Source organism: Eucyclogobius newberryi, unplaced genomic scaffold (genome assembly GCF_026437365.1).
Source record: "Eucyclogobius newberryi isolate DKJ021-1_F unplaced genomic scaffold, fEucNew1.0.hap1 SCAF_3, whole genome shotgun sequence".
Taxonomy (NCBI): domain Eukaryota; kingdom Metazoa; phylum Chordata; class Actinopteri; order Gobiiformes; family Gobiidae; genus Eucyclogobius; species Eucyclogobius newberryi.
In genome coordinates, this window is record NW_027315945.1 from 14,193,166 (window position 1) to 14,214,684 (window position 21,519).

Below are 21,519 nucleotides of genomic sequence, written 5' to 3' on the forward strand. Positions count from 1 at the left end.
GACGACGTCTGCTGCTGAGTGTATTTTACGGACATGAGTCCGGCGCGTCAATAACGCGCGTCCGGTGCGTTTGTCTTTCTAATGTTCACGCGCTCAAATTCTGCATCGGGCACGATTCGTCCGCAGCGGTTTGTACGAGGCTTTAGAACTGGTGCGGACCACGGGAATCCCACCTGCGTTAATGCGCCTTAAAATAATTGATTGCGTTAAATAAGTGATGAGTTAACGCGATAATAGCGCGTTAACTTGCCCAGCCCTAATATATTTGTCTAAAGGAGATTTTGTTTATAAGAGTTCTTCTATTAAGAGTGTTTTTTAAACTTCCTATAAGTTATCTGTTCTTTTCCTCTGTATCTGCCTGCGTTGCAACAATGAAATTTCCCCATGTGGACAATAAAGGATTATCTTATCATATATATATATATATATATATATATATATATATATATATATATATATATATATATATATATATATATATATATATATATATATATATATATATATATATAAATGAATATGATTCAGCGATTGTTATTCACCCTCTATTAACCGCTACAAAAGATGCACAGACAATAAAAAATAGATAGTTTGTATTTTTTTATTTAAAACTTCATATAACCCATACAGCAAACTGTACAATTGAATTATTCACAGTGTGTTAAAAAGAAAATATTTCAACAGGTTTTCTATAGTATTTTGAATTTCCCCATGATTTACTGATGTTGGTTATAATGTTCTCTTAACACATTTACTAGGAAAACAAAGTAGTTTTTCTTTTTTTACAAAACCTTACAAAAACTATATTCATAGAAATTCTGCATGTTCACAAAGAAAACCCTGGTTGGCACCAACTTATGTATCATTTAGTTTGAGAGGGTATCTGTCAAAGGATAGTAGCTGGAAATCAAAATTTTACATAAAAAGGTTGTGATTGCTGAAACTCAAAGTCAAACACACTCTGCTAACGGAACACAGGTTATGTAGCTTACATTTGTTGCATTACTTTTCTCTCACAATTCATACAGTTTTGTGTAAAATGTAATTATTATTCACATTAAATTGTAAAAAAAAGATGGGTATATATTCAAGAACCAAATGGACAGTCAACCGTAAACCCTGTCGCTATTCCAGCCCATTTCAAATCTGATGGAGTGTTGAGTATCTTTCATGTTACAGAAGTGAAGTGTTGTTGACACTGCCTGCTTGAGGAGCTACAGTACACAGAAGGGTACATCAGGTCCTAACTGGGCCTCACTGAGACCAGTTTTATGGCTCCTCAGCACAAGGGGAAGCTCAGGACGCCCTCTTCATGTCACCGTGTAAGTTATAAGAGCCGTCTTCAAAGCAGATTTACATACATATCCCACCTGGCCAATACTAGTCCAATATACCATTTATTATAATGCAACTCCATAAAGACAAGGTCCAGGTGTGGGACTGGGATAAAGTGAGGAAGTACAGGTTAAAGTGACCTTTCTAGGAAATAAATAGTTCTATTTAAATGTGACCATAATTATTTATAACGGTATAAATTTAGCAAAATACATTTTCCCACTGCTCTTATCTACAGACTCTACTTTTCCGAAGGGATTCATAAACAATTATACACTCTACTAAATCAATGCTAAATTGTACAGACTGTTCAATGAGTTACACATACAGTAGTTCCATTTCTCTGTTTATGTGTGTAACCTCATAGAGGTTTTCCTTTTATTAACTGTGACAGCAGCTCAGACTCAATAATGGCACCTTGTTTTAGTATCAGGCCTCACAAGAACACCTCAGCCTCTGTCCTGTTATCAGAGCAGGTCAGGTGCTCTGTGTCTTCACCGTAATCCACCTGGTGTGTTGAGACGTGGAGGGACATGGGTATGGAAGTATGGAAGCGGTGAATGCACAGTAAATGAAGGTCGACACTTGGTTGTTCTGTCAGACACAGGTCACAGGACGAACCATGGCATGTTTATTTCACAACAATACTTGTCTTAGACTTAACCTTAGATGGTTTAAGGAACTGTAACTGAATACAGGTATTTTAAATCAAACCAATTATGCCCTTCTTGTAAATTCTTGAATTCCAATTAATTCCTCATTTGATAAATAAACAGTCCGGACACAGGATTTATGTTTCTTTATGATGTTCTGGTGGATATTTTGGTCTTTGGCAATAAATATTTTAGACTTTACTGATCATGTTCCTTGATGAAATGACCCATGTTGATTGATTGGCCAAGTACATGTATTATAGCTCATCCCCCTAGCTAAACACTCCTGCATATGACCATGTCCCTCTGAACCAGTCCTTGTATTCATTGAGTGCCCATAGACAAGACTTTTGAGGTAACATTTTAGCTGTCAAAGGCCATTTGGGAGGATATCAACATGAGAGAACTGTATTGGCGTATCCTTATAGTTGCTGCTCCGTACATTTTGTGATTTCTGTCCATTATTGCCATTTCTTCCCATTCTCAGTCCATGTTATTTTCTGTTGCTCACACTCACCAGGCTTGTGTCCTGAAGTATTTTCCCTATACAGTTTTTTGGAGTACAGTGGTGAATAATGTCATACCTGCGTCGCTGAGGCTGCCATTTTAAGCGTGCCGTGCTTGGTTAGCGTCCCTATGTCACTGTGGTTGATGGAGAATCTGGTGATGCCGTCGATCCCATTGTCCCGCGCCTCCGGCAAACCTCCTGACATGTTACTCAGGAGGCTCTTGGTTTGGGAACAGGAGCGGAGCGTCATGGAAAAACCGGAGTTATCCCAGTGCCCAAGCTCAAGCTGTCCTTTCCCGGGAGGCGACGGTGGTTGTAGGCGTGCATGTTGATCACCGCGTCGCTCTTCATCACGGGAGGGGGGGGCGGAGCCGGGGGGCGGTGCTTCAGGCGCCTCTCGCAGGTGAACGACAGTCTGATCTCGTCCACCATGGCGCTGCACAAAGACCTCTGGGCCAAAAGGGAAAGAGCGGGGAGGAGAGGGGAGCGGGAAGATGGGGGCAGAGAGCACAGGGATGAGGGGTAAATGCCTTAAAAAAAGCTTAAATTGCACTGAGGGGATGAGTTGATGGACTGTGTTTAGAATATTATGACCTCCCCCAAAAATTATTCATATACAACATTTAAACATTGTAACATTACTCCAACAGTGGAAATGATTGAAGGATACCTGTTCACTTGGCTGCAGAAAAAAAGAAAAAAAAGAAACAAGGAGATGGGGATGGAGCTGATTGTCAAGTACTGGACTGAAATAGCATTATACATTATGTGTATTTTATTTTGGAGCAAACATACAAAATCAGCCCTCTAATTTAACCAATACGTACAGCGTAGAGCAACAGCGAAGGGGTCATAACACTCTGACATCTGCACTGACAAATAATGAATTCATTCTCCCTGCTCCAGTTTGCAATTATGCCTCTTAAAATAAATAATGTGGTGCGGAGGCCAAGCACTCTGCAGATTGGCCAGAGGCATCCAAATCCTTTTAGGACCAGTTTGAACTCAGTGCCATGACTCGTGCACACATTTGTCTTTGGGGCTGAGGATCATTCCAAAGTTGACATGGATAACTGCTGTAGTTGGCTGAAATACAGTCAAATGCACTGATAGAGTGGGTGTAATTAAATTAAGGTATTGTTGTTGCTGCATTAATCCTTATTAAAAAGTGCACAACCATATCTCAGCTGATCTATTATTAGATTTACAGTTGTTGTCTTTTTTATTCCAACAGAACTACATCAAGTTGCTTACCCAGAAGACTGAATAAGAATAAATAAATAAATAACATTTACATTGTTTTGATCATTTTTATGATTAGATTTAATTTATTGAGTCTTTTACATGTTTATACTTTCTTACCATATATTAAAAAGAGGCTCTTTTCAAGTACTTATTATTGCATTACAACACAAGAAGACCATCATTTTACATTTGATTCATTGTAAAGCACATTTTATTCTCTGTAAACCACAATATTGATCTAAAGTAATTCATCTTATTCTGCCCCGCCCCCGTTTGCCTTTTTTCCTACGGATCAGCATTTCTGTTGTTTGGGCATTTCTGTTTTGGCACTTCCAGTTGAGTGGAAATTCCGTTAAGGAGACTGTATTGAACTTATTTCTGTCAAGAGCTGATGTTAAGTAATACAATCAGAAGGAGGAGCACAATTCATGGTGGCTCCCATGGCAACTTCTGGAATGAGGTAAATAGAAACTAGTCCATTGACTTCCTGTTCAGCAGATTGTCATTTACATTCATTAGTTGTTAGTGGCTATGTGGCATTTTAGAACTCTACATGTATCACTTGGAGTCTTACGTTTTCAAAAAATTTAAACTAAGTTCAAGGATGGGCGGGGATAGGGGGTAGGTGGAAACAGGAATTTTACAGGCTTACTTATAGATCAATGATCAAAAATCCAACTCTGATTACACTATCTAGGGAAATATAACTCAGGTTAAAAGCTCAGTAAAGTTAATTTTGCAAATATGTGCACTGATGCATATTAGAAAAATATTTACATATCAAAGACAGGTACAATAATGTATAACTTAACCTTGTGTAAACCTGAATGTTCTAAATGCTCTAAACGTTGTCTTACAATTTAAATAACTTTGCATTACTGGTCAGTCACAGCAGGTTTCACATAAAAGCATTGCCCTGGTAGTTTGTCGTACATTGCACCATATATACGGTCTCTCCTGGACGGAATAAGTTACCACGGCGACGACCTTAAACTGTAGTAAAGGTGGGACACGGTGGGACGGACATAATGTATTTAAGATTATGGATAATAAATGCACCATATCATTTTCTTTTTTTTATCAACCATAACGGACAGAGAGAGTTTGGAGTAGTCAGCTCATCATCTAACAACCCAAAAAGCCCAACACCCTAAAAGTGATACATTTCTTTTAGAGTAAAATGTATTTGTTTATGTTTTTTAATAAATATATGTGGTGTCAATGATAAAATAAGATCTAAATAAGTCAGATGAGGGACTAAATGTCTGTGCAGGACAACAAAACAGGTAACAACATTAACACACGCATATATTGTCTTCTTTTTATTTTATTTTCTGAATCCCTTTGATTACCACTTCCTGTCTCACTAAGTATCTGTGAGGATATCTACCTGCTCGCGCTCTGCCGTCTTCCTCAGCTTGTAGATGAATTCTGCAATGGCCACAAACACCGACAGCACCAGCCCCGACGCCAGCACGATGAAGATGCCACCCAGATTCTGGATCCCCATGGGGCCCGTCTCTCTGCGCTCCTCATCCAGGCAGCTGCTCCCACTCCACCACTTCTCCTTCAGCATGTGGAGGCGGCCGTCCTCTAAGATGTTGAGAATGGCTATTGAGATTTTGTCCCGGTAAGGCGAGCCTGGAAGCGAAACGAGCTCTGTTACAGTGAGAGCCAGCTGGAGCCTGTGATAATAAGGTTCGTAAACACATTGTGGCCTGCTGTCGGAGGGCGGGGGGTGTTTTATGTGCGGGTGCGTTGTCTTACTGATGCGCGGTTTTACATTCTCGTGTTAAAAACGTCGGGTGCTGAATATGTCGTGCAGAGTTGTCAAATAGTGTTTTTATTGATGCTAAAACTAGACTATGAGATAAAACTCAGTACTACAAAAATCATAAATAGGACAAAATATGACCTTTCCTGAACAGTTTTAGAATCAAGTCGATATTATGATGATAGGAGGACTGTTTGACTGGATACTTGCTTAAAGGCGCAATGGACGATTTTTCGGCGATTTGAGAACGCAGGCGGAAGTGCGCATGCGCTCTCCCCCGTGCGGACTGATACAACACACATGTGCGTTTGTTTATTAGCGCGACGGATCGCATCACATCTCTTGTCTCCCGTAGATTTCCGCCTACTTATGAGTCAGCTCGAACTGTCTTTCTCCGTCTTCATTTTGTCCCGTACACTGAGGGAACTATATTATGATAGATCCATGCGCTTAGACACGCGGAAACGTGGGGACGAGCCGCACGCGGCTGCAGGTGAGCAGTAGGTGCGTTTTATGATTGATACGTGGCAGGACAAATCGGAGGTCCACGCCACGAGGAAATAAGACTCAGATTTGGGCCAAAAAAATCGTCCATTCAACCTTTAATCTTCTTCCAATTTACTAAAAGTCCTTGCACACCATCTGCAGTCAATTATGAGGCTCTCATGCCTTACTATTCTGATCATCGCAGAAGCAAATGCTCTGGCTGTTTATGCACATCACAAATAACAATATGCCAATCATATCTAGAGCTTTCCTATTAAGGAATCTATAAATGATCTGTATACCCGTTGAACTAAAGTATTCTATTTTTATTATATTTTTTTTTTTTTTAGGTTTAGAGGGGTTCATTGCAAATGTTGTGTTTTATGTGCGGGTGCGTTGTCTTACTGATGCGCGGTTTTACATTCTCGTGTTAAAAACGTCGGGTGCTGAATATGTCGTGCAGAGTTGTCAAATAGTGTATTTATTGATGCTAAAACTAGACTTTGAGATAAAACTCAGTACTACAAAAATCATAATGGGACAAAATGGTGTCATAATAATTGGGAGAAAAAACATTGTGATTTAACGATTATTTGCGATTATTGAGACAAGTATTGCATTTTCTTTTATTCCCGTGGTCTAACATGTTACTGTTCCTCAGGTTTGTGACTAACTACTACATTGTATATCATATAAAGTTAAATATGACAAAAACAACCAGATAAACTCTATAAACTATCATTTGAAGTAAAAAAAAAGGTAATTTTGTTTTCACAATGATTGTTTTTTGGTTCTGATGATTAATTATATTGTGACCTGAATAATCGTGATTATCGATTAACCTAACAATCTTGACATCCCTAGTATACGCGCAGGAAAACTGGATAACTGGTCCAATTTAAACCACTTTTATCAAACTGCATGCAAACCCGAGAACTAAGCTGGATTGCGATGATTGGAACCTCACAGATCCCAATAACACATGTGGAAAAGTGCACGTTTAGTCGTATTCCTGTTGCACCAGGTACGAAACACTTACAGACGACGGAATACCTATATTTCAATGGCTAAATCTTACCGAGCGGCGTCCCGATGCCGTAGCCCTTGCTGTCGAAGAGCCCGCCCACTTGAGTGAGGTTACAGTTTCTGCGGGTGATGTAATCGATGGTGGTGGATTCCATGATGAGGGCGTAGTCGGACTTGAGCACCCTCTGCACCCCGTCCTCGATAGACTTCACCATGGACGTGCTGGGCTTGCTGCTCATGAAGGCCCACATTTTCTCAAAAGTGGAGACCTTCGATTTCTGCAGAGAGAGAGAAAGACAGAAAGCAGAGCGGCGTCTTTCAAGATGTGCTCCTTTGAACATCACATGGACAAGCTTGTTTCTTGCTGTGAGTGACGGGAAAGATGTTGAAATACAGACACAACGGCTCCATAGATCGACTCGAGCGTCACAGTTTTGGCCCAAGGTGTAAATGCTGAAAACTGCTAACCATAGAAACATGTCAAACTGTAAAACATTTTATAATCAAAAATAACAAGAAATCTTTGTTTGTTATTACATGTGAGGGTGTGTTATGACAAAAATGTTAGCTATGTAATGTAAAATGTGTGATTTGGGTTTAACGGGTTATAAAGGGTTTGTTAAAAGCTTTGGACAAGCATTATATTATAAGGGAGGGTGTACAGCTAACATTAGAACTAGAAACCTGTTATGTCTTTTCAGTATTGTGCTCTCACAGACTAAAATGATTTATTAAACTCCAAAATCTTCAAAAAACCTATGGCTTTTTTTAAAACACCCTTCTGAAAGAACTGTCTCTAGTTGAGTCCCTAACCTTTTATATTGTTTAAAATATAGATTGTTTTATACAGAATATTGTGTCTGTGGTCAGTGTTGTCCACAAGATTTTGAGCCCTCCATATTTCAGAGGGACTTTCCTGGTTAAATAATGGTTGAATAAATAAAAACAAATGATTTTCAGAAATACAAGGGGAATTGAATTGCTTGAACATGAACATGAATAAAGACATCACGTATACTGTAAATACATAAATAACCACAAGCTAAATAAGACTCTAATTTTACCTCTGAACCAACACAAACTAAAACATAACCTGTATTTATACTTACCTTTACCATTATAAGGCTATTTAAGGACGAACATAATGCATTTGCACATCTTTTCAAATAATGCAACAATGATAAAATGCCTTTCCATTAGCTCTGCACCGAGCTGTGTGTTTTTTTCACGCAAATTGCTCTGAGGTCGCCGTGCCTAATCCAAGATAATTACAGAGTAAAGATTCTAAGCTGTTTCAAATTGTGAGAAGTGGTATCTGGAAAAGCTCTCCTTTGAGTGCAGCGCCGACACAGATCCAGGAGTACAGTGGATATTCAAACTGAACACATTACAATTAGAGGCACAATATAATGGTATTAACGAGAGAGCCCTGCCATATGTTTTATGATGTGTGAGGGCATTTCACACCACAAACCGTCGACTACACGGCTGTAAATAATAATGTGGCTCCATATGTTAGGATAATGTCTATTTGTTGTATACCACACCGTCACCAAAAGTAAGACTCGCTGTTCTGTTTGTTGATGCAGTATTTAACTTGGAGAAAAACAAGTTCCCTTCTAAAAACCCTAAAAGTCTAATGGGAAAGAGCTGGTATTCATGACAAAGACTGATTTTTCTTTTTTTTAGAATTGGAAACTTGTATTTGAAGGACATTGTCTTCAATTTGAACGAGAAACAAATATAACCAAAAAAGAATCAGTGTTGAAAATATTTCCATTGTCCAAAATAAGAACATTCTTTGATATCACTGTGGTATTGAGACTGGTTTGATTCGAGTATCGAGTTTTTTTTCCTCTCAGTCGAGTTTGAAATCGTTTGAAACACTTTTGCGTTTTTTGTCTGTTTAATAATAATAATAAACCAAAAAAAGTAACCTTGTGGCGGCAATGAATACAAATGGAATTAGGATAACCAAAGTGCTCTTTGTTTCCACATTTTCATTTTAGATCTTTTGTAGCTAGATGCATTTTACCATTATATTTCTGATACTTGCAGAAACAAAAATACTTAATCTCTTATATATAAGTTAAGAAGTAACACGAAATGGGATGTAGAAAAGTGAGTGTTCAGTAAATCAACACGTAAACCACAAGATGTGATAAATGCTGTTCTACACTGAGCATTTTAGATTCACTTTGTCCCAGTTTGGCAAGTACATAAAGCTCTCATTTCATAATTACCACCAATGACTCAATCTATAATCACGCTGTTTTAGATTTCTGAACTCAAGTGTCGACATTTAGCCTATCTGTGACGTCAACCATCTCCAACTTCATTCTCAGGTGGAGAGCCGAAATCCGCCGCTCCTTTACATGCGCACACTCTCCACGTCGGAGCGCGGCATCGGGAGGGGAGCAGGGGCCACTCCAGCCTGCCACGCTGATGAGCAAACGGCACACCTGGGTCTCTTCTCATTTATGTATCAAAGCCACAATCAGGACGATCAAATCACACGCACCGCACTCCGGAGAACTTTGGAGAGCTCTGAAAAGGTCAACAAGTCGGGATTTGATTTGATCGTCTGGTTGTGCAAGAGGGGGATTAAATATTTAAGACGCTCGGTGCATTGGAGAAGTTATGATTTAGTTTCCTCTTTTGGAAGTTGTGTTTCTGTGTAACAAAAAATAGAGAATGTTTTTGTCTTTATCATTATCACAACTCTTTTATTTTATTTAGGGGTTTTAATAGTTGGATTCTGTTCAAAGTTTTGTACCAGTCCGAACTATAGTTAGCAGTTAGTTATTATTTGTTCTCTTTGTTGTATGTCAGCTAAATCATTGTAGTTCTATTCCCATTGTGATTTTGAGTCGATTGTGATATATTTTGCAATAATAAACACGTGGTTACTGGATTGAGATGAATCAAAAATATTTCTTCCTGGATGAGATGCACGACGTCGTCAATTTAACACAGTCCAGTTCACCACGGTTTGAAACCTTTGCATGACGCACTCTCCTTGATGAGGGATTACACACCCACCACGTTTGAATAACTCACGCTGGTTTCAAATTGTTATCATGCTTAAATAATTGGTTTTGAGTAGTGCGTCAAATATTTTTGAAAATAGATACGGTAAGGAGTTCATTAACAATAAATAAAAATAAAAAAAGACATATGCAAATCATTCACAACACAGTAATGGTATAAGGAAAATAATGACCCAAAATGTAGAAAGGGGAAAATCAAATGATGACATACTTGTGGTTCTTATAGCTGCAGAAGTAGTTATTTTTATTTCATACCTGTAGGGCATGTCTCTGCCTTATGTACATATATCAAATTACAATATTTTTCTCTCATTTTGCATGGATGGAGATGTTGTGTGGATGGCTTTTATGCAGTTTTCATAGTTGTATTATCATATCCCTCCAGTGCCTAAATGATGATAACTTCCCTTTAGATTACACAATGTACTGTTATTGTAAAACATGCTTAATGTTTAACTTGTGACACGGAGAGGTCATGCTTATGAAATTTAAGTCAAATTCTTACAAACAGTTCCTTTAATGCGTGTACAATTGTGTGATGTATCTCTACATCACATTATGGCATAAAATGTACCTTTCTTGAATTATGCGTGCGAATCTGCAGCACACACTCTCTGCAATATTCATGCTCCTGAAGCTGATTCTGTTTTTATTTAGAGAACAGAGCCATATTCCCTGCTGCAAACGAATATCACACACTCTTATTTTTTACTGACGACCACGTTTTACGGGAGGTTTTTAAAACTATAATCAACGTTTTGGCTGTGGTGCAGTTTGTAAAATCACCCAGCTAGCATTCTAGATATCCTGGTTCAAACCTGGCAGCAGACACACATTTCATTTCTACTTGTTTTATCTCTGTGACACGAAGCACATATGAAAGTACTGACAGCTTTGTCTGCCACAAATGCAGGACAATCTCTGATTAAAATATATATATATATATATATATCACTATCCCGGAGCAGAATCTAAACTTTATGGAACATATAACTTTATGGAACATAAAACATATATATATATATATATATATATATATATATATATATATATATATATATATTACTATCCTGGAGCAGAATCTAAACTTTATGGACCTGATGGAATTACACAAAAGGTTGTGGGAATTCTTGGTGCACAGGACATGGAAACATGTCGTTTGCATGTGCCATGTTTAGAATCAGTATAAAGGCATGGGGAAATTGTAGGCCTGGGACCTTCTATACTAGAGATACGCAAGTTTGACGCTTACATTTTGTTTTGTTTTTTTAACTTGCCATGTCCAAATTTTAAATATAAGTATGAAAAAACGTGGGGTTTAGGGTGAGGTCATACTATAATTGTTACTTGTCCTGACATGAATTATTTTGTGTGAGCGTCATATCTTTTCTGTGTTTACATCATGTATTTCATGTATGTTCACTAACATGTACTTTTCCCGAGCAAATAAAAACATAGATAAATAAAGTCTGCTGGCCTATCCATACAAGTCACTGCACACTGCTGGTTTCCATTGCTTCTATCTATAGCATTTCTGGGCAAAGTGCAGATGACTGTTAGACCTGAAATAACCTCAAGGTGAAACATTGTGTTTTGATGCTTGATGCCTTTCAAACTGTACTATGAAAAAAATGTATTGACAAATTGAAGCAAGTTACTCAAATCCATCCTTACAATTAATGCAGTGTTTAACCAATATAATCTGCAGCCTTTAGCAAGCTTCTGGGGCACTAAACTAGGCCAACCGGAACATTTTCTTTTCTTTTTACTCATTACTGAATTTCTTAGACTTGTTCAATAGATATGTGCAGTCTTCTTATTGCCGAGCCGGAGCTGCTCCAACTCTGTTATATGTTACTGTGCACTAAGGCATCGGCAAAGCATCTAAAGGCAAAGCTCAAAATAATGAAAAAAGGCAAAGACCCTGCAGGCACACGCAGAAAGTTTGGAATAATAAAAATAAAAAAAAAATCATTATGGAACACATCAAACAGTGTGCAGAAGTGGAGGAGCTCAAGGCTGGGGGAATTAAGATCTTACTGACTTTATATAGTAGTTATGCCTCATGTCTTTTGTGGAATAGTATTGATAGTTCTGCTTGAGAAGTAGAGCCTGGTGTATATGTAGAGCCTGGAAGTTTAGCTGAATTAACTCTAATGCTTTTAATCTAACTTTGAATTCTACACTAAAATTTGTTTCAGCTTTTCTTGTTCTTGGGTAGGAAATGGTAAAGAGAGTTTAAAAATATGGCTTCAAATACTGTGCACAGTTTGTGCACAAAAAACTATTAGCATGCTAACGCCTAATGTACCATTTCTGATAGGGGGCCACATATCTGACCTGTAACTAAGGATCTATAATATGAACTGGATCAGACACAAGCTGTCCTCAAGAGAGTTTTGATTACTGAAGTACTGCAGGAAGAATTCTCCCTTAGAGCATCATTGTCTTTTTTGTGGAACCGACCTGCTCGTGTTCAGCTTACAGGAACCAACAGCTTTCACAAAGGTCACAACATAAACCTTTTTGAATTTTCGAAATGCTCAAAGCGCCTGAAAGTTAGCTTTGTAAGATTTATCCGATGCCCCCCTCTCCAGCTGCCATCGCCATTGGTCAGGACTGATCTCACAGGGAACGTTTCACACGCCGGGCGGTGCGAGCCCATGTTGAGGAAGTAATGAGTGAGAACAAATATATTGTGGCATCATGCACCAATGAGCACAGGCTATTGAAACACATATGAAGCCATCTTCTATTCATTTCCAGATCATTTTAGATCGTATTATACTTCACTGTAAGTTGAGCTGCTTGTCTCCATGGAGATAGATACTGTTGAACATTCCAAGAAAAGAAATCGGGTCGAGCGGGCGACGAATCCACAACCAGAAAAGTGACATAGTGCACCTTTAAATGATACGTATTTGTTCTATCCTTGACCAATGCCTTGATATATATGACCGTGTTATGTTATTGCTATTGGATTGTTATTTACCAATGTTTTCTCTGGAAATGAAGTGGTCACTGCTATGATGCTCTGGTGTTGCACATAATGGTCAGCTTCATCATGACTCATATCTTTGTGATACTGTATCTGTTTTGAAATTTTATGGCACATGGCACAGAATTAAACACAATAAAACTCCTTGCATTAAAATGATCGGATATGATTTGACGCACTAATGGTATGATCAATCTACGGACACTGCACACTTATAGATTTACTAAGCTACCAAAGTACAACAAAGCTAGAACTCATCTCAACCAGTGGAAATGGAGTTGAATACCTTAAAGAAAGACATGGTGGCCCCGTCTTTGACCACTCCGTACTCGATCCTGGTCTGCTTGGCGATGTCGTCGGCTGAGTCTAAGGAGGAGTCCATCCTCTCCACTGTGAGGAACGCGGCCAGATTTGCTGTGTAGGACGAGATGATGATGAGCGTGAAGAACCACCAGATCCCTCCGATGATCCGCGTGGACAGGGCTTTAGGCATCAGCTCGGAGCCTGGACAAAACACACAGATGGACACAGTCATCGTTTATGATTCAACTTGCCAAAGTCGTGGTTGTCATTTTGAATCAAAAGAGTTCTTTGATTGAAAGACACGAGTGACAGAAGTATTGGTGATAGATGAGGAGCATGGACAAAAAAAATGCAAATATATATACATTTGTTTTACAACTTATACATGTTTTCAATTTCTAAACAACAAAACGTGTTTCCAAGTCTCACATGTTCTCACGTTCTTTTCAATTTGGCTTGAGCATTAACTTCATTAGTTAAAGGTGCACTATGTAACTTTTCTGGTGTATGGTACGCCGCCTGTCTCCACGATGATGCTATTCCTTTGCCCGTAATGGTCCACAGTATGGCTTTAAAATCTTTATTCAATTACAGGTGTATTTATAGCTAAAAACTTTGAAAAACAAAACACACATTCTTACTGTGAGCAGGTTCGCCTCCACAGATCTGACCTATAACTTGACCTGGTGGCGAACTGTCCAAAGAAGTTTTATAATGCACCTTTAATTTTTTAACAAGAAACACTGGGGATAAAAAAAAAAAAAAAAAACGTTATCTCTAGAATGTTTGGCCTGGAAACATTCCTGTCCAAATTAGAGAATTGTCTGTCTCGGTCCATTTCCCTCATAACTGAATCAAAATCATACAGTCAAAAGCGTGACAATCCATCTCAGTATGAGCCTTGACTTTGATCTCCTCGTTCCTGCCTGATCTTCTGTTGACGACGGCCCTCTGACTTACTTTATATCTCATCTGTGACAACCTTTAAAATACCCTTGCGCTGTGCTCCGAGTTCCTTTACTGGGAAGATTTATGGGGCCAATTCTGAAGAGTAACAAGCCCTCAGACGGGGGGCACTGTGGTCAGCTCTTTAACCTCTCCCACCAAATTTGATTGGATTTGTCCTCTGCGGTTTGACATAGACCGCGCTGGTTACAAACAAGGCGAGATGCTGCAATTCTTTAATCCACTATGGCTGGAGAGAAGGGACATCCGTTTCTTTTCTGCCGTGGCACTAAAGATGAAGTGAAGCTACGGCTAACTCAATTGAATCCTATGCTATAAAGCCGAGTTGTCAGCGGGGAGTTGTACAAGCCAGCAGTCTAATAAATAGCGGAGCAGATCAGTCATAGGGTGCCGGGGAAATAAACACTGTGTCAATATGCCGTACATTTCCTCCAGAAGGACTCAAATCTTGTAAAGCAAAGAGGCGTGAATGCTCGTTCAAAGAAGCAGCACTGATAGTCAACAATAAAAACACTCCGTCGCAATACGATACCTGAGCCACAGTAGTTTCCCCCTGAGGTGCAAAGATATCATTTTTGGATTTTGTGTGTGTGCATGCAGTAGCAACATGTCATAGTAATAATGGTGTGTATAGTTACAATTAGCCCAACTTTCTTAATAAGGATGTTGGGGGAAATGTGTCTTCTACAATGATGCAATGACAATAAATGCATAGAGGACGTTGAACCATGAACCTTTTGGTTAGTGGGTGAACAGCTATGCAGTTTTTTTGTACAATATGTTGTTGATTCACCCTTTTAACTGTAATAAGGGTGACATGTTCTTAGGTTTAGGTAAAGGTGCCATAACATGCTTTTTTCACGTTTCGTAGTCTATCCTAAGTGTATAATTGATAATAATAAGGGTTGTGCAACGTCATAAGGCGCTGGTACAGCTGGCAGCCCGGTGTAAACGCTCTCTCTTCTTTCTCACACTTATTGTGCTTTATCTCCTATATTTTGTAAATATAATTAGTATATTTTTTCTATTTTACTGTACGATAGGGACACGCGCTGGAATAGTTTTTTAATTCAACTGTTTTTGACTTTTTTTCGGCTGGATTTGAGCGTTTTTCGTTGCGTTCGTTGTGTTGTTGTGACGTGAGCTAGCTCCGAGCGAGCCCACCAGCCCCCCCCCCCCCCCCCCCCCGCGCCCTCCGGCCGCGCTAAAGTACGGCATGTCGTCGGTACACGTTTATATACACGTTTATATGAAAGAGGAACTTCACGAACGATCGGGACACGCACTGGAATCGCTTTAAATTAACTTGTTTTGACTTTATTCGGCTGGATTGAGTGTTTTCGTCGTGTCGTGGCGATGTGTCTTGGCTCTGATCCAGTCGTCTTACCCGGAGATCGCCACGTTATCCCGTCGCAATGCTGACCTAACCTAATACTGATGTGCAATTCTGTCATATGTGCAATTACTGTGAAATTCATGTGCAATCTATGTGCTGTCGTGACACATATTCATGTGCAATTACTGTCGGGATCACATGCCATGGTATTTATTTATTTGTCTATGGGAGTTTTTATTTATTTATAGGAGATCTTCTACTGAAAGTGTTTTTCAGACTTCCTATAAGTGATCTGTTCTGTTCTTCTGTATCTACCTCTTTATCTACCTGCGTTGCACCAATGAAATTTCCCCATGTGGGACAATAAAGGAATATCTTATCTTATCTTAACACAATAGTTAAGAAATATCATCCAGACCTTGGACCCCCTCACCAACCCGGAAATGCAAACGGCTTGGTTGATATTCGCCCCCACCCTTGCGAAGAGCGATCTGGCTCCCCCGCCCAATCCGTGACGTAGTCTCAGAGCGCGTGTGTGCCCCGCCCACCCGTGACGTAGTCTCAGAGCGCGTGTGTGCCCCGTCCACCCGTGACGTAGTCTCACAGCTGTCAGCTCCGCGATGCGCCGCTCCTGCCGCGCGAGGGAGTGAGAAACGATAGAACTTCAGATCAACACTACTTTGAGCCTAAATAAATCTGGTGTTTATTCTACAGCGTGCGCAGAACAGATATATACAGAACATATATATATATATATATATATATATATATATATATATATAAAAGTCTTATGTCCATCGCGCTCTTATTTCCTGGTTTTTCGGTATTGGATAGAACTTCTCTCCGTTTATTTTCCCGGTTGCTGCATCAGCTGCCACATCAACCTTCACCATTGTGATAATAGTAAAGAGTGCGATATCATTAATGAAGTTTTGGGCCTCTTTGAGCCGTGTTTCGTCGTAAATCGAAGCAGAAAAACTCCGGGGCTTGTATTGGGAGACGAGCCTGCAGCAGCGCGGAGCCGGGAGGAAGGGGGCGGGAGGCGGTAGGCGGGAGGGGGAGGCGGGTGGAGAGGGGAGAGGGAGAGTAGGGGAGGGTGATTATGACGCGTGCCTGTGATTATGACGCGGTCCTGTGAACACCCCCCGTCAGTTTGGAGATTCGAGGAAAGGAGATAGTCTGTAATATAGCTAAACACTGCGGGAATCAATCAAAAAAACACTCTGGGTACATATATGAAGCACAAATACCAATGTAAGAAGGTTAAAAGCTCTGAAAAGTCGATTTTGCATGTTATGGGACCTTTAAAGGTGCATTATGTAACTTCTGGTTGAGAGTCCGCCACCTGTTTGTCTCTATGGAGATGTTATAGCTTTACATTATGGCATTAAACATATCTATGTCCATAAAGACAAGCAGGTGATGCCACAGATTCAATTACAGGTCAGATCTGTGGCGAGGCGATCCCACTCACAGAAAGAATGCATATCTTAAGGTATTTTTGAGCAATAAAAACACCTGTAATTGAATACATTTCAAAGAGATTAAATAACATCTCAGTGGAGACAAGCATGTATAGCGGACCCCTCATCAGAAATGTTACATAGTGCAGCTTTATTGCCACCTCTAATTAGTAGTTGGGTGAACGATTGGAATCATCTTTAAAACTGCAGTGCCTGATTTTTCACAACTTAGAGTATATTATAAAAGCAAAATAATGATACAAAACCTGACTGCTACTGAACTGGTAAAAAATAAAGAAAAAAAGATTGCTAACATGGATTAAAAAGCTGTTGCTAGAATGTTTGAGTTCCATTAATTAATTTTCCTAATTATATTTGTTGTACTGTATAAAATCTTAAAATCTTATCAAAAAACATTCCATGGATAACTGGAATCTCTGCAAAAGTGCAAAGTTCAGTTGCACTGCACAATGAAATGTCTGAGCAAACCCTTGTCTTTCATAACCAGTGGTGACATTTGGCCAACGGTTGCCCCACTTCAAACTTGCAGTGTGCATGCAGTTAACAAACAAGGCACAACAAGAGTAAATGCAACATTCAAGTATTTCATGGCTAAAAGTATTTTATGCCACAACATTTGCATTTTACGATCCTTTTTATATTGTCATTCTGGGCAAAGTTCCCTATGGATTTCACAACCTAATGTGGCCTATTTATTTGTGTCATCGCCCCTTTGAGCATTTCCTTTTTTCGGGGCGTGAAGAATCCAGGCTCCCCCTCGAGAAAGATCACCTACACTCAGCACTATCCCTACACACATTTCCCATTCAGAGCCGGAGGCAGACATATACTGCTAATTGCTTTTAAATAATACCACGTGTATAGGGAAATGTGACATTTCCCAACACTAGTGGTATGAAATTCACACAATCTTCATGTGAATTTGATAAAGGGACGGATTTTCATTGAGAAGCAAAATGTCACAGATTAGTCCTTCATACATAATAGAACATATGGGCATTATAACAACACATCTGCTTTGTTTTGTATCGCTAAACAAACTGGAACCAAGCCGACTTGTAAATCAAACAGTTTCTGAAATAAATGTTATGGGGGAAACCAATTTACTGGGAATCATCAGACATGTGTTTGTTGTGAGCATGAAGCCTAGCGAGACCCCCAGGAAGGCACTGAAGTTCTCAACGTGTTTGCTTTTGCACCTCGTCAGATTTTGCCTTCTTTGTGTTGTGGATGACACCTCCCTCCCACAAACAAGCTGCTGCATGATTTCCCCCCCTTTTTGGATCTCCTCAAACACGTCCATTTGCATTTTAAACATGTCAGAGAAAATGGCTGCCATCTTGTGTGCTGTCAGGGCTTGGCAGACAGGAGCGCAGTGGCTGTTGATGTGACACAGACAAACAGGGAATGGCGCAGTGGTATGGAGAGCAGAGGCACGCGAGGGCGGCAGGAGAAGTCACTCATTCTGGGGAAGATTATATGTTCAGGACCACTGCCAGGCACACTCTGACAGTAGCTCATTTCACATTATATTCAAGCAATATCTGGGAGTATAATGAGAGAATTGTAAGATGTGTTAACTATAGAGGTTAAAGGTGGTATGGAAGATTTTTTTTCAGCAAATTTTTTATCATATTTCCTTGTGGCGTGGATAAATCATTTGTCCTGCCACGTATCAATCATAAAACGCACCTACCGCTCACCTGCAGCCGCGTCAGGCTCGTCCCCACGTTTCCGCGTGCCTAAGCGCATGGATTTATCATAATATAGTTCCCTCAGTGTACAGGGCAAAATGAAGACGAGAAAGTGGACAGAAATCTACGGGAGACGAGCGATGCGATGCGCTCCGTTGCGCTAATAAACAAACGCACGTGTGTGTTGTATCAGTCCGCACGGGGGAGTGCGCATGAGCACTTCCGCCTGCGTTCTCAAATCGCCGAAAAATCGTCCATACCGCCTTTAAGCAGATGACATTACAACATTTGAAAAAAAAAATATTTACATATTTGATTGTCAATGGTGAGTCATAAAATGTTCTCTTCTGAGAGCTCAAAACACAACTAAAGAGTGAACGAGCTGCTACAGTCTAATAACAAATGTATAAGTCTATAATTCTATAGCTTAATATGTGTTTGTTCAAGTAAACAATAAAAAACAGATAAGCAACAGGAACACTGCTGCACATTTGTCACTGATATAGGCTTTGAGATCACACACAGTTGAACTGATTAACTCCCACTTCTTAAATAAGACTTTGTGTGTTGAGGAAATTAGCTTAGTTAATTGTTGTGGGGTGATAAAGTGTCCTTTATCTCCCCATATTGTTCGAAAAACAGCTAAGCAGCTGAGTACTGCACACTGCCAACAATGGAGAAACTACTTTCAGTTTCTATTTTGTTGTATAAAGTTAATTTGAGCAAAACAATAGCTCCACGGACAAAAATTGGGCCAATGAAATGAACATGCAATGCTAATGCTAATGCTAATGTCCATCTATTTAAAAATGTATTCAAATGAATCACACTTTTTTTACTTGGAAGCATTTACGCACATTTTCTAAATCAAATTGAATAATGTCACAAATCTAAATAAATTATTTAGAAGCCCAACTATTAATCTACTATGCATTTTTAATATATTTCTATTGATGTGTAATGCTGCTCAATATATTGTGAACAAATTTGCAATAGTGGCAAACCTAGTTATTGATATTGCAACAAACAAACAAAAATAGCAATAGTTTTAAGTTTTTATTTTCAAACTTTATGACAAATCATGTTCACTGAAATGATTGTGTCAATAAATGTGTTAAAATATCACAATAATATCAGTGCTGTATCGTATACCGCAAAACAGTCCAACACCGTACAGCCAGTGTCGGTGCTAATTCAAGGAAAAATATGACACAATAACACACTGTATGCTTCTCCATTTCAGCATAATAATACGCACCATTTTGTTTTGGTTCTTTGGCTCCCTGTATCTCCTCTGCCGGTGCCGGTAAATTGGCGTAGCGTCTCCACCAGAGCTGCCGAGTTTGTGTGCTTAATGAATTGCTGAGCGTGTTTGCCAGTCTCCGCTCCGAAGATCCACTGCCGCGCCGCTCTAAGCCTCCTTGATTTGTCTTGTTACTCCGGGGTTAAACATTTTATTACTCCAGTCTTTTCCTTCACAGCTGACTTCATTACGGTATTCCTTGGCCGATCGCCTGTTTACCTTTCGCTTTAAGGGACACCTGCCTAGTGATAATCTATTTGAATCATGTGGAATTTTATCAGAGGTTGATTAGGGAGTTTGGATGGGGTAAAATAAATACCAAAAATAGGAAAACAGTTGATGTATTCTGGACTGTAACAGGGCTGCCTCACTTCGGCGGGTGTTATGGTTCTTCTCGTGATGGTGTCATTTATTTTTGCTGTTGTATTTGTCCCTCTTTTTTAGGCTCTTTCCTTCTGCTGCTTTCCCCGTTTCTGCATCAGGTGAATACAGTTGATCTGCCTAGTTACCAGTAGTCAGAAATAGGCAACCATAGCCAGAGCCTGATGATCAGAGTGTCAGAGGGACTTTTTTTTGTTCAGTATACCTTTTCTTCTAGTTTTCAGTGATTTGAAGCCTAATATATTTGAAGAGCTGATGTTTACCTTACCCAGGCATTAGAGGTGGCAAAATTACTGAAGTTCACTACTCAAGTAACTGTATAGTTACAAAAAATGAAAAGTAAAGGTAACAATATAGCGGACCAACGTACACTATTGTAAATTAACTAACTTAAACTTAAAGCCCATATGACAGGCTCTCAATTTTTTGTTTTAATTATGAAGTTGCTTGGTGGGATGGACTCTGTGGTAAATAATTATCATAGTTTTCCATCAGTCAAGTTGCAGTTTGTGAAGAACATTTGCAGTTGTCAAACATACAGCCGCTTTTAGTAAACTTTAGGTAAAATAACGCAATAAGCTACTCAAATGACTTGACTTTGGTTGAACATGTCATATTTGGCCATGTTCAACCAGGAAGTGACATTATAAACATCACCAAAATTGCCAAATTGGAGAAAAACAGGCAAAATGTTTGGTAAAATTTTGAATATAATCCTATCCCCTTTGTTTTAATGAAAAGTGTGGTCTAATGTGTCATATGGACTTTAAAAATATGTAATACTCAAGCAAAGAAGTGACATAATTTTTAAATGAATCATCAGGGGTGTCAAACTCATTTTGGGCCGTGGGCCGAATTTCTACGCTCAGGCTGGGTCGCAGCCCAAAAATAACGTAGAACATAAAACAATAAAAAAATATATAAGAAATAAATAGCTTTACATAGCTTACGCTGTTTTTGAAGCAATTACTGGATCG

General features: G+C 39.3%; 1 protein-coding gene across 2 annotated transcripts in view; it reads right to left on the reverse strand.

The window, feature by feature from the left end:
* Window positions 1-589: 589 nt before the first annotated feature.
* grik3 (glutamate ionotropic receptor kainate type subunit 3) overlaps window positions 590-21,519 on the reverse strand; it is a 160,204-nt gene continuing 139,274 nt past the window's right edge. For both annotated transcript variants that reach the window (XM_072460094.1, XM_072460093.1), the window contains exons 13-16: window positions 13,362-13,579; window positions 7,080-7,305; window positions 5,132-5,382; window positions 590-2,946 (exon numbers count right to left, since the gene is read on the reverse strand). In XM_072460094.1, coding sequence (XP_072316195.1) covers window positions 2,743-2,946; window positions 5,132-5,382; window positions 7,080-7,305; window positions 13,362-13,579 — 899 coding nt within the window. In that variant the 3' untranslated portion in view covers window positions 590-2,742. The remainder of the gene's footprint in view (window positions 2,947-5,131; window positions 5,383-7,079; window positions 7,306-13,361; window positions 13,580-21,519) is intronic.